The sequence below is a fragment of the Lactuca sativa genome, chromosome 7 (assembly GCF_002870075.4).
Source record: "Lactuca sativa cultivar Salinas chromosome 7, Lsat_Salinas_v11, whole genome shotgun sequence".
NCBI classification, from domain to species: Eukaryota; Viridiplantae; Streptophyta; class Magnoliopsida; order Asterales; family Asteraceae; genus Lactuca; species Lactuca sativa.
The window spans coordinates 44,979,289-44,993,271 of record NC_056629.2 but is presented as its reverse complement, the minus strand read 5'-3'; the positions used below and the strand labels follow the sequence as shown (position 1 = coordinate 44,993,271).

The 13,983-nt window shown below is 35.0% G+C and overlaps 1 protein-coding gene across 1 annotated transcript; it reads right to left on the bottom strand.

Moving 5' to 3' along the window:
- Positions 1 to 3,032: 3,032 nt before the first annotated feature.
- LOC122194893 (uncharacterized) lies at positions 3,033 to 4,115 on the bottom strand. The gene is made up of 3 exons (XM_052765666.1): positions 4,105 to 4,115; positions 3,430 to 3,909; positions 3,033 to 3,299 (listed from the first exon to the last, which is right to left on the bottom strand). The coding sequence occupies exons 1-3, from the start codon at positions 4,113 to 4,115 to the stop codon at positions 3,227 to 3,229; spliced, it is 564 nt and encodes a 187-aa protein (XP_052621626.1). The 3' UTR covers positions 3,033 to 3,226.
- Between the last annotated feature and the right edge of the window lie 9,868 nt (positions 4,116 to 13,983).

Sequence of the window (13,983 nt, the reverse complement as noted above, 5' to 3'; positions counted from 1 at the left end):
CATTTGCATCACTCACTACAGGTGAGTTCATACCCCTTAACTTATCTTTTAAATGATTTTAAATGCTTTTAATGGGGGGGGGGGGGGGGGGGGAATACAAGTAGAACTATTATAGTTATTATATCAATCACATGTGATTAATAACTATCAAACAAGTGGATTTTCTTATACTTCAAACTATTTTATCAATCAAACTGTACAAAATATTTTTTAAAATTAACATCAAGTCATCTGTTGCCATTCAAATGGTTAAAACTATTTATTAAACTCTTTTAAACTTATTTATATTTTCAAAATCATGTATATATAGATATAATTATATAAGTAAAATTGAAAGGACTTAGGACTGACGACTCACTTTATTTCCTATCCCTTGTTTGGTTGTGGACTTAGAGTATCCAGTTGTTTATCCGAGTGTCATTTAAATCTTAGTTTACATATTATGTATATATGTAGAGATATAAAAGTTCTTACATCAGTTTAGCACCTTGGGTAGCAATGGTGTACAAACATACTCAATCATTCAAACAACATTACTAGTAAACTATAATAGGTATAGTTTAGGGATTTACTACTCACTACTTCTAGTACAATGAAACATACATGAGTCAGTTCATTCGTGAGTCAATACAAACGTAATATTATGAGAAACAGAAAGAACATACTATGATGAGAAACTAAGAGAACATACACTACACTATACAAAGAGAACATACGATACACTAGAACAAAGAGAACATACAACATACTAGAACATACCATACAAACACTAGAATACTATAACATTAATGTGGCCACTACTTCATGGCATGGCAATCTATTGTTGTGTAATGTTTTGTAACCAGGGTCTCCTAGAGGGAGAGCATGAATTTGTGTATAGATCTATACGGGAATGACCGTCCTACACCTTACTGCTAGCTACAGTGGGACCTGCAGGTCTACGGGTGACGAATTTCATACCATTTCGATGTCTTCGAGGGTCGTGTTTTACTAGTCGGTCAAGTATGGTTACAATCATATCATATTTTCCCTTAATTAACAAACTGGTTTAAGGTAGTTAGTACATTAGTAGTCACTTATATAATACTACAATACATCGTTATTTTCCCATTACATTCACATTGTGAACTTCTCACATAAACGGTAATGTAAACTATATTTTTGGTAATGATAGTCATACTTGGGAAAGATACACACTTTTACAAACAAACAACACTCAAAACATTCGGGCCTTGGTAAAAGGCTACTTATAGTAGAAAATATAGGATTTTCTAGGAGATACAAACATTTATTACAAATACTTACACACATTTACATCAAACATTTTCATACAAACAATGACACTAAAATACTTATGAACTCACCAGCTTTAATGCTGATCTACTCTTTCAAAATAACTTGTATTCTCAGGTCACTAGTAGACAGGTACTGATGACCAGGTTTTGAGAAGACGGAGCTTTCAAGACTCGTCTTTATTTTGTTTATTCATTTTTGGTGTCCTATAACATATACACAGAACACACTTGTATTAAAATTATAGTATTAATGCAATGCACTGTTGTGATACTGTACATGACGTCCTCCGCCCCAGAACGTTTCTGTTGTTCAGGTTTTGGGGTGTGACAACGGCGAACAGGATTGTCGAGGAGCATTTCTTCATTTTAGGCTGAGGACCATTGCGGCATGAGGTGGAGTCAGGCCTATGCAGCTCTGGATGGGTGGGACCCATCGGCGAGGCCGCTATGTGTTATAGTTTGGGTGGGACCTGTGGGCGAGGCCTGTGTGTGTATGACAATGCAAGTGGGACTTGGTAAAAACCATTGGGTCAAGGTATTGTATCTTGGGTCACATCATTGAGTGTTTGGTGAGTGGGTAGCGTAGAGGGATGTTTGGGTTGGATAGCCTTGTCATTTGGACTCTTGGGAATGTGACATCCTAGTAGAACAAAATGAGAGTGGAACAAAAAAAAAATTCATAACATAATAATTTCGGGAAGAAATTCCCTTAACGATGAGGTAATGTGGCATCCTAGAATTTAAGTCAAAACTGTGAACGCTCGAGTTCACAATAAATCTCTTGGTAACTTGACTCATTGAGTTTTTGTGCATCTAATGTAAAATAAATGAGATATTTCAACTATTATGAGATACCAGAAGGTATCTTACTTATAAATGTGTAAATTTATAAAAGAAACAAACAACTCAAACTGCAACCTTAGTTAACGCGTCTGAAAACTGAAATTTTGAATTAAGTAGTTGTGAGCAATAGTCTCGTTGTACGTGTTTCTCTGATTTCCGAAAATATGACCGTTTTAAGAATCCAAAACTCATAGACTACTGATTTTCTTAAAACCACTAAAATCGTTTCTAACCATTGAGGGACTTGCACACCACAAGTGGAAATTCCGAAATCATTTTTAGACTCATGCTATTGTTCAATATTTAATTTCACATTTGATATATTTTTGATAAAAAAATATTTATAAAAATAAAAAATCATAGGTTTTCATCTTAATCAAACGTGAAACTTTAAATGTCACTTCATGGAGATTTGAATCACCATGACCTAAACATTACGCAGGAACTTTTAGACACAAAAATAAACACATTATAAATAAAAGACAACTGCTAAATCTTGCACATCTAAAGCCACACACAATGGCTTATACAATTTTACACACAAAAATAAACATATTTTATACACATCATACACAAGGATAACCACACACATAACGTGATCCTTGTTTTAGCTGAAGCTTCAGGACCCCCCTCACATCCTTTCTCATTCTTCAATTCCTGTCAATAAAACCCCAACCATATACTCAAAACGTCCATAAAAACATCCACAAAAACTACCTATACGAATGTTTATACAAGTATGGTTTTATACTTAATCTCTGTTGAACAAAGAAATCACAGGAAAAAAAAATTACCACAAAAACTACCTATACGAATGTTTATACAAGTATGGTTTTATACTCATAAAAGCTTCCATTCAATCTCTGTTGAACAAAGAAATCACAAGAAAAAAAATTTACCACAAAAACTATCTATACCAATGTTTATACAAGTATGGTTTTATAGTCATAAGAACTTCCATTCAATCTCTGTTGAACAAAGAAATCACTGGAAAAAAAAACTACCACAAAAACCACCTATACCAATGTTTCTTCAAGTATGGTTTTATACTCATAAAACTTCCATTCAATCTCTGTTGAACAAAAAAATCACAGAAAAAACAAGAATTTTAACGTAGAGTTATGCCATGGAGTAGCAGCATCCCTCGTTCTTCCTTCTTTCCTGTCAAGAACCAAAACCAAATACCCATTTGAGCCTATCGATTTTCTGTCAAAAGCAAACCCAAATATCTATTTTGTTCATTCCAAAGATTCATGTTAAAAAAAACAAAATCCAAAAAATTACTTCTTACCTATTGTTGATTACTTGATCGGAACTGCCAAAACGAGGGCGAGACATCGTGATTGTCGAGCAAACACCACCGAGGCCTCCTTTGCCCTCGCCTTCTTCATCTTCGGTTCCCAACAACCCCAGAACTCTAAAGGTCTCACCTCGTCGCTGCTGCTGCTGGCGACACCCATGGACCGTTCCTTTTCTTCGATCTAGTCGACCACCGGAGCATGCCTCTATGGTGCGATGAGACTGCAATCGCCGGACGAGAAAGAGAGAGCCTTGCTGATTTCGTCTCTTCCCCTCATTTGGTTCGGCCAAGCACCGGAGCCGTCTCCATCTTCGTGATCGGCCAAGACGTCCGGAGTAGCAGCCGCGCGCCTGCGAGCATCCTTCTCGCCATCGGATTTCGTTGGTCCCGTATCCCCTTTTCCTTCGTTGTTCGATCGACCTTTCCCCTTCACACCTCTCGCCGCCTTCGTTTATATTGCCGTTTCTTTTTCTATTATCCCCGATCAAACAAAAGACTCAAACGTAAAAGCCCTAAATTAGTTTATGTTTAAACCATTAAACAAAAATGGCCTCTCTATGAAAATCCTTTTCATGAAAGCCCAAATGCCTTTCAATTTCGTTTAAAAATGACAAAATAACCCCCTACTGCCATATTTATTTTAGAAATCAATCCCAATCCCACAACCTTGACCCCATTTATTCAAAACAGCCCCTCCAATAGAGTTTTCTTGACAATACCAGTCCAAGATTCAAACATTAAATTCCATCTAAACCATTTCATCCCCTCACTTAATTTATTCTTACCAAAACAGTCATATTCATTAAATTAAATTACCAAACAACTCTCAATAGTTTAAATTCGCTACCAAACGCTCCCAATAATATTTCAAAGTTCAAGAAATGTAACATTTGCGGTTTCTCACGACAAACATCTCAAAGAAACCGAATATGAATGATTGGAACTCACGCTTCAAAGGTGAGTGCCTACGACCCTTGTTAATATTTTAATTATTTCAGTGGGAATACATGTGCCTAAATATTTTGTTTATATATATATATATATATATATATATATATATATATATATATATATATATATATATATATGTATATATATATATATATATATGTATGTATGTATGTATATATCAATTTCCATTTTAAGCAAAAATACAATAAATCTAGTGTATGCAAGTATTATTAGTCAACAGTTTACCATATTGTTACGATTAAACTAGTATAAAATTTTCATTTACGGGGTTGACATCCCCATATGTGGTTGCTATCTACAACCCTCGACCAATCAATCGAAGTGGGTGATACGTGTCTATAACTTTTATTACAACGTCCAATGAAGCGTTGTAGGGGGTACACCCAGTTAAATGGTTCTTTTATAGGACTCACTATAAACATTAACTAGAATCTCTCTCTCTCTCTCTCTCTTTCTCTCTCTCTCTCTCTTACTAACAACCATGGGCTTGGTTGCTTTCAAAAGTATTTTTATGTATGGAATTGCTTATGCAACATAATAGTTTGGTTTTCAAGGATATTCAAAGGTTTATTACGAAAATAGTTTAAAGTATGGATTTACTTATACAAAAGACACATTTTGGCTTTGAAGGATTTGTTACAAACACAGTTTAAAGCATGGATTTACTTACATTGAAATACATTTTGGGCTTTTAAAGACTCCTTGCAAACACTATTTTAACTATTGTTAAACATAAAAAGATAATACTTTTTTAGACTTAATAAAAGTATTACTACTTTTAGCGGAAAATCTGTAACACTCACCAACCTTATGTTGACCCTCAAAACTACATGTATTCCCAAGAAATCTTTAAATAGAGATTCAAGTCGGATTGGATTACAGGTGATCTAGTTTACTTTTTGTCGTATTATATGCCTATCAGTATAAAGCAATTCATGTATTATTATTATTTGTGAACACCTTGTATTCAAACATCAAGATGGAATGTAAATGTTATTTTGTTTATTGTTGTACTTGTGCTATATATTCAGTTTACATGTGATCCATGAACTTAGTCGCACAGCCTGGCGTGTTTTACCCCTCGGTCGGGGGTGTGATAGATTGGTATCAGTGCTAAATTGGCTATAGATAACTCATATCCTAGAAAGAGGAATACAACTATAGCAAATAGCTTCTAATAAAAGTATTATTAATAATAATTACACTACTTCTTGGCTACTTTCGGTACAGGAAATCTGGTTTGAAATTCCGCTTAGGTTGTTGGATTTCAGAACAGCTTGCTAAAATGGTCCTCTCCTTCCGTGTTTCATATATGGCCTCGCCTTTACTTGGTAGTCTTGGTGTACAAATAAAACATTAATAATATTACAAACCTCACCAGCAATAATATATAAGAGTTATATATACTCTGACTCGTGATGAGAACACTTAATAAAACTCTAAAATACCTCCAACTAAAACTACCAACTCAACCCTTTAGGTCAAACGCCCCAACTAAGGTTAGTACAGTACATAAGCCATACCATGAATAAAGCTGGAACATATGCCTATGTTATTTATGGTCGGGCCAGTGAACAAGCAACCTTGAGCAAGGAGGTTGACAGACTATAATGGTTGAAAGTTTTAGAGATTCAAGGATATTCTCAAGATTCGTTCTAGAAACCTAGTACCTTAGAAACCTTATAGAAACCCCAAAACAACATATACATTTAAAAAAATACTTAAAAATCAGGAATAATATTCAGATTCTCTTAGTTCGCCTAAACCCAAAGAAGAATAAAGAACGAATAGCTCTGCTACCGTCATAGCAAGTAAACATATAGTTCCAAACTGATCATTCAGTATTATCCAAACTTCTCTCTATCATTTGAAATTGGTAGGATTTCAATTCACTCTCTATAATTTGGAAAACTATAGGATTTCTGGAAATCAATCACTCTCTATAATTTGGAAGTTTACCATGAGAGGATTAGAGGTGACTACTTACACTTCTCGATTTATGTGACAACCCGAAATTCCTATCTTGTGCAAGAGACCAATCTAATCAAAGTTAGACTCGTTTTCTAGCTTTTAGCACTATTTGGGGTCTATTTGAGTGTTCTAAACTTAGTCAATTATGGTAGGAACCTAGAAATGGGATAACACGTTGCATACCAAGCAAACTCGGGCCAAACACTCCAAAACATAGAGTGTGCGGCCACACACAGGTGTGTGCGGCCGCACACCCATTCCAGCCACACACCCTTGCCTATATATGCCATCCTTAGTCAGTTTTGAACACTTTTCCCACTCCTTCAAAGCTGGAACACATTTTCTCTCAAGTATCATCCAAATCTTCATCTTGATCTTTATAAAAGTAAGTAATCCTTCCTATGATTTGTTGATTCTTGAACTTAACTAGCCTTGCTCCCCACTTCGATCCATGAAAACACAATTTTGGTGTTAGACCTTCAAGAACACCAAGAACACATACTAAACTTTTTGGAGTCGAACCGTACTTCTAAGCCTCTAGATCGTATAAACACTTATCATAGATTGTTATAGGCCAAGAACACTTGAAGATCTTCTGGAAAAGCTCCATTTCTCATGATCTTCTGGAGTGTACAGCCGCACACACCATGTGCAACCATACACACCCCTTTTTAGGTCCTAAAATGGCAATAAACTCCATATAAGGCTAGAAAATGAAGTGAGAAACCTTCCTAGATGGGTCCTAAGGCCTTAAAATACGTTTTGGCACACTTCATGGGGAGTGTGTGGCCACACAAACACCCTGTCCACACACCCTAGCCGCATACACACCAATATGGTGTATTTTTACCATACACTCCCTTGTATAGCCATACACCCCTTATATACAATCATATACGATTGTAACATTGCAATATAAGTGTTTACTAGTCCCTGAGGTGGTCCCAATTCAATAATTAGCTGTTAAAGACACTAATTGTATACATACATATGTCATAATATGGTTAATAGGATTCATTTGTGCTCATGTCCACAATTGACACTCAACCTCCTAAACCGATCCTACCATCGCATCACTCACTAACAGGTGAGTTCATACCCCCTTAATTAACCTTTTATATGATCTTAAGTGCTTTTATGTGGGGGTACAAGTTGAATTATATTGGTTATTATATAAATCACATGTGATTAGTAACTAGTACACAAAGAGATTTACTATGCTTTAAACTGTCTTTTCAACAACACTACTTCACAATGATTTCAAAACACTTTTACATGTTAAATTCTTTATAGAACTTAGTTTTAGTTCCAAATCTTTACTTCAAAATTCTTTAAACTTATATACTGTAAAATCATGTTCAATACATATATAGTTATATAAGTAAGGTTCGAAGGACTTAGGACTGATAATACGCTCTATTTCATGTTCTTTGTTTGGTTTTGGACTTAGAGTTCCCTATTTTTTGTCTGGGTGTCGTTTGATCCTTAGCTATGTATCATGTGTATATGTATAGACATAAAAGTTTTCTATCTTATTTCAATACACTCAGCTATACAAACGATCTTTCTAATAAACTATAAGAGGTATAGTTTAGTGACATACAACTTACTACTTCTAAGTACTATGAAACATTCAAAGAATCCATTCATACATGATTCTATACATACTGTAAACAATACACACATTACGCTATACAATTTAACATACTGCCCACTAGAAAGAGTGAACATACACTATTACACACTATTCATACACACTAAATACTATACTAAAGAACATACTATGATGAGAATCAGGGAAGACATTCACTACACTAATACATACAATACATACATACTATAAAATAAATGTGAACCACTGTTTCGTGGCATGGCACCACCTTCCATGGCTCGATTTGTATCTAGAATCTCTTAGAGGGAGAACGTGAATTTGTGTATACATCTATACTGGATTGACAATCCTACACCTTACTGCTAGCTATAGTGGGATCTGCAGATCTTCAGGTGACAAATGTCATTATTGTTCAACGTATTACAGCGACGTGATTTCCATTAGTCAATTAGTATGGTTACAATTACATCACATTATACCCTAAATTAACAATTGGATTAAGGTAGTTAGTTCAATAATAATTATAACATTATTACACTACAATACTTCATTATTTTCCCATTACATGTACCTGTTGGGTTTTGAGCATTCTAACACTTCCTAAGTGTACATGCAACCCTAAATACCTTGGATCTATGTTTTCTCTATTATACATGCAAATAAGAACATCCAAGGTATTATCCTAATCTAGCATACAAAAACTATGAATGTAACAAGATAGAATACATACCTCTTGATGTAGCTTGATGTCTTCAAGCTTTAAGAGCTTAGCCCCAATAGTGTGGAAGCCTCAAGTGGAATCACAAATCACCAAGATACCTTGGAATACTTTAGAGAATATGGATACTTGGTTTTCTCTTGTGAAATTGGCTAGCCCTTCTTAGTGTATCCACACTAGTGCCCATTTCACCAACCAAGGACATCTTTATATAGTATGGAGGATTAGGGTTAAACCCTAATACCCATGACCTATCATTTCCTAGGATCCATGGGTTAAACACTCCATGGACTATCCATGAAAGCTTAGCCCAACCTAAATGAACTTGGCCCATTCCATATATATAAGAGTCCATATTTAATTAGTTCCTTTTGATCACTTAATTAATTATAAATTAATTCTTGATCAATACTAATTAAATAATATGATTCCATAATAATATATTAGAACTTATAATATATTAATATTAATCATAAACATACTATTCTCAAAAGATTATCCATATAAATTGTGTCGGTGTAGTGCAACCCAAATGGACCATGCCGGGTCGGGTCAAGTACATACCAAATATAGTTATGGACTTAGACATTAATCCAACAGTCTCCCACTTGGATAAGTCTAAAACTATTATTGCGTATGACTTCAAACCTAACTGGCAATCGTAGCTCTTAAAGCCGTTGTCGAACTCTGACCTTGTCGGTGAACTCTGACCTTTGTCAATGACTTGTCCATTAGATAAGGGATCATATATTCCTCCATTCTAGATATCATATGGACTGAGACATGGATTATAATCATTCTCTCTGTCCATAAGTTGTTTCCCGATTTGCGATTTATGACGACTGACTAATTGAACAAATCAAATCAGTCCTGGCCCGGCCGAGCACATCCATTTGTCATCATCAAATCATCGAGGGGCCCACAAATATCGCTTTTATCCCGAAGGTAAAAGGAACGGATAAACTTCGACTCATATGGCTTGTTCTACTACTTGTTGAATCATACACAAAGGCACGTTTTATAACACCGAGTTACCGTATGCGTTTTCGTGCAATCAATGTACTATCAACTCATAGTAACAACTCATATCTCTAGGTTTGAAGAATATAAGATATTATCGTCTCATGATCACTCGTGATAAAATCCATGAAGTGATTCCAATGAGCGCGGGTTGAATCCAATACTCAGAACTTATGAGCACTCATGAGTGTTGTAGCCCTTTGTCCAACACCTTAGACCTCTACAAGCCAACCCATGACAGTCTTAATTCATATCTACTTCCAACATATGACCGACTGTGGATGGTTTGAATAACTTAGTCATTCCGGAAGAATAACCCAGTTTATTCGGGAAAGTCAAAACATGAAAAATGAAACACAATAATAATTGAATCCAATATGGTATCAACCCTTTGAACATAAATAAAACACCTTTTATTTATCACCATATGATTACACATTATTCAGTGTATACTGTTTCAGCTATTAACTTTATTCTTGAATTTAAAACAATAGTTGTCCCATGCTCCAAGCATGTACACTATGTTTTCTTAAACACTAGTCATGCCATACACCAAGTATGCATACTATGTTTGTCTATGACCTTTACTTTGTGAACTAGATCAATTGAACATAACTTCAATGATTCTCTTTTCACATTCCCAAATCCTTACTGCAAATGCAAGAATTCCAAATTCATGCCATTTACTGAAATCTGTTAGATTCTAAACTTATATGCATTGATCCTCTTGTAACGATTATGCACAAACTCAAAAAGACTTGGCAACAATCATTACAGAGTATTCCAAAGGAGATCAACTCCTTGGAAATATCCTTCTTGCATTAAGTTTCCTTAATCTTACACAGATTGAAATTTCTAACTTTGAAAATTTCCAGATTCCATTTTGACTATCACTTCTGAACAAGAGTTGCCTCCTTCCAGATTTTGTCAATATGATCCTTCCAGAATTATCACTATACTTCCAATTGTCCTTGAGTAACCAATCTTTGGTAAAGCTTAGATTGTTCTCGACAATTGTTTAATCCTTTTAGTCATATCCAGTTCTAAACCTTTTCCCTTCTTAATGCCCCAGGCATTTGGAAAATTTTAGAAAGGATGAATATAGCACATGTAATCGATCCTATATCCGAAACATATGGAACACGATTCATGATGTCTCACATAAAGACTAAACCAGTCTTTTGCTATAACATTTCCATTTCTATTTGCCAAGTTCTCATAATTCAGATTATGAAAAAGGATGCCGTAATCATAATCGAATTTTAGAACGCAAATAATGGACCCATGCACAGAATTTCCTTATGTTGAGCCATTCCAACATGAAATTCATATATATATCCTTGACTAAATGATTAAAACCTCACGATCTAAGCTTATAGATTTGAGATTAAGTATAATTTCCTCTCCCTTAATTATAGCAAAACAACTCTTTCCCAATTGAAACTTTTGTTTTCTATAATTAACATTGCTAACTTGCAATACTTATCATAATTATCATGCTCCCACTAACATGATGATTATTAGCATAACTCTTATGCTCCCACTAGCTTTGACATGTACTCAGAAATCAGCTGGACTTCTAGAAATCAATACTTCATTGACTTTCTTACCAAAGTTTAGATTTCTGATGCTAGATTGTTTTGATAAAACTTTATCAAAATCATACACCTTCCTTAGATAGCACACTTGTGAGTCTAAACAATTATGAAGAGGGATGCCGTAATCATAATGGTTAGACCTTTTTGCCACTTCTCACAAGTCCAGGTTAGTGTGCCGGTTAACCACACACGCTCCACTAACGACTTTGAGAATGCAAATATCACAATTGCTATCTAGATAAAATCTACTTAGTGAAAGTGTTTCCTCACCATCATTTTCATGAATCGGAAAGAAACCTTATGACACTTAGATTTAATGGTGTATGTGTTCTTATCCATGTGAATTGTCAAAACCATAGCCACAAGACAAGAATAATGACAAATCCAAAACCATATGGATTGAACTCAATCTTAATTTCTAGCCACCTGGCAGCTCAAGGGCCTACCATTGCTTCCAAGTAGTTGTGCAACAAATTGAGAACTCTAAGAACTCATATGCAAAACCAAATTTAACTGGAATGGGCATAGAATATGTCAACACGATAGGTTATAAACCTCAAGTCGTGTGCTGGTAAGGAACTTCAGGTTTTATTCTTGATTAGTTCTTGAGACTTTCAAGACCTTTAAGACTCCCACTGTCCTCTTCACCTATAAGACTCCCTTGTCAAATATCCAAGAGATAGTGTGGATTCTAATCAAGACAAACACTTCACACAATTGGCCTAAGTTGGTCTTTGTTTTATCCAAAACATCACAACTTACCAATTTCAAATGTACAAGAGTAGAAAACTTTTACTCTTACATTTGACAAGTGTTTTAAACCCTTTTTTTTAAGACATGTCACTCACGTTACAATCTTGGAGTATGACTCTAAGACTTGTATTGGAACGAAGTATGACTCATCTTCTTGATTTAACCATTTCAACAATTCAAGATCCCTCTTCTTAGTCATAAGCATGCACTAAGATTCCCTTAGAGAAATAATTGTGATATGGTTTCTTAATCATTAAGATGATCACAAAAACTGATACTAAAGTACTCTCCCATCTTTTCATATTTGGGAAACTTTTATCCTTCTGCCTAATTTGATTCTTCTTATTCGCTCTGCCTTACATTGGAACCCTTTTCCAATGTCTCAGAATTACACTTAAGCTTGTAAGTATAATCATATTTACTGTGCTTTAGTAAACTATGACGAATAGTTTTATCAATCTTTTTGTGGTGGACTTGACCAGTGCACAAGAATGTGTACTCGATCCCTTAGTCCTTTACTTGACTCACACATCCATGTGAACAAGTAATTAGTCTTAATTTTCCAAAACTTGAAAGTTCTCATTCATCATGCTATACAACTTGCATGATTCCAAGTTCCGGTCCAATTGAAACTTGGGTGATGAGAATCTTTCCTTATTTGGTAAATTTTGACATTACCACAAATGAAAGAATCAATTTCATATTTCCACTCTTGCTATTAATGGAATCATATAAGCAACAATTTTTCCTCAAATGCCATTGTAAGGATATTTTAAAATAAATAAAATCAAAAATTTTTTTCCTTTTATTTTAAAACTTTGCGGAAAAACTTATCCTTACAATCCATATGAAAACTTGTTGTTATCTATTCCTAAGCAATATCTCATAACTCCTAAGAAGTAGCTCAAGAATCCGATTTTTCAAACTATGCGATAGAAATCCATCTATGCGATCAGATTCAACATATTCTTTCTTTAAGTTTCTTCACTTTTCTTTTATTCTTAAAACATCACCATGTGACCCAGTCACATCATGTATCAAGAATCTCAGAATAGAAACTTAACAGAGTTAGATAGTGGACTTTACCTGAAGTAGAGTCAAACTTATTGACTTTAACATCCCTAGGTAAATTCGGCAGCTTCGCAACCAATGCCCCTTCCTTTGGCAATATAAACATATGAACCCTTTGATAATGGTACACGAGACTATCACAGACTTAGCTTTTCTCTTTACCATTTGGTCAAGCGAGTTGACTATGGCCGATCCCTTTCCACCAGGAAGAGAGAGCTTTACTAGATATCCTGTGTCACTATTGTCAATGTCCATCAAGTTTTAAGGAAGTTGATCTTAACAAATAGATAAGATCATTAAGGGTCTTGTCATAGTCTGTTTCATAGGTGTCCCAAAGGAACTCACTATATGACTTAGAAAGTGATTGAACCACCAACTTTCTCAAGACTTTGACACCCAACTCTCCCGGCTTGTCAATATGTGACTACATCTCCAAGATGTGATCACACCTAGACCTTGCCTTGCCAATAGGACTTGAGTGACCTTAAACCTTTCAAGAACTTGTGGGTTAGGGAGAATAATTGGAGGAGGAGAAACCAGACATCTAAACCAAACATCTTTTGGGAGATATTCAAGAGATTTGGGAAGATCATAGGTGTCTAAACCAGACATCTTTTGGGAGATATTCAAGATAGTTGATTTTAAGTCCTTAATATGACACCCAATATGAAATATTAAGGCTAGGACCCAACAAACTATTTTATAACTTAGAAGAGGTATGCCGTAATCCAAGCTATAAAATATTTGAAGGTAGGTGAATGACGATTCACTAATTTCCACCAAGATAAACGAAATGTATTATTAGGTTTTAATTGGTTTTGAAACTCCTA

Coding starts and splice junctions, on each gene's coding strand:
- LOC122194893 (XM_052765666.1), bottom strand. Junction 3,300..3,429: donor GATCAAGTAATCAACAATAG/GTAAGAAGTAAT, acceptor GGTTCTTGACAG/GAAAGAAGGAAGAACGAGGG.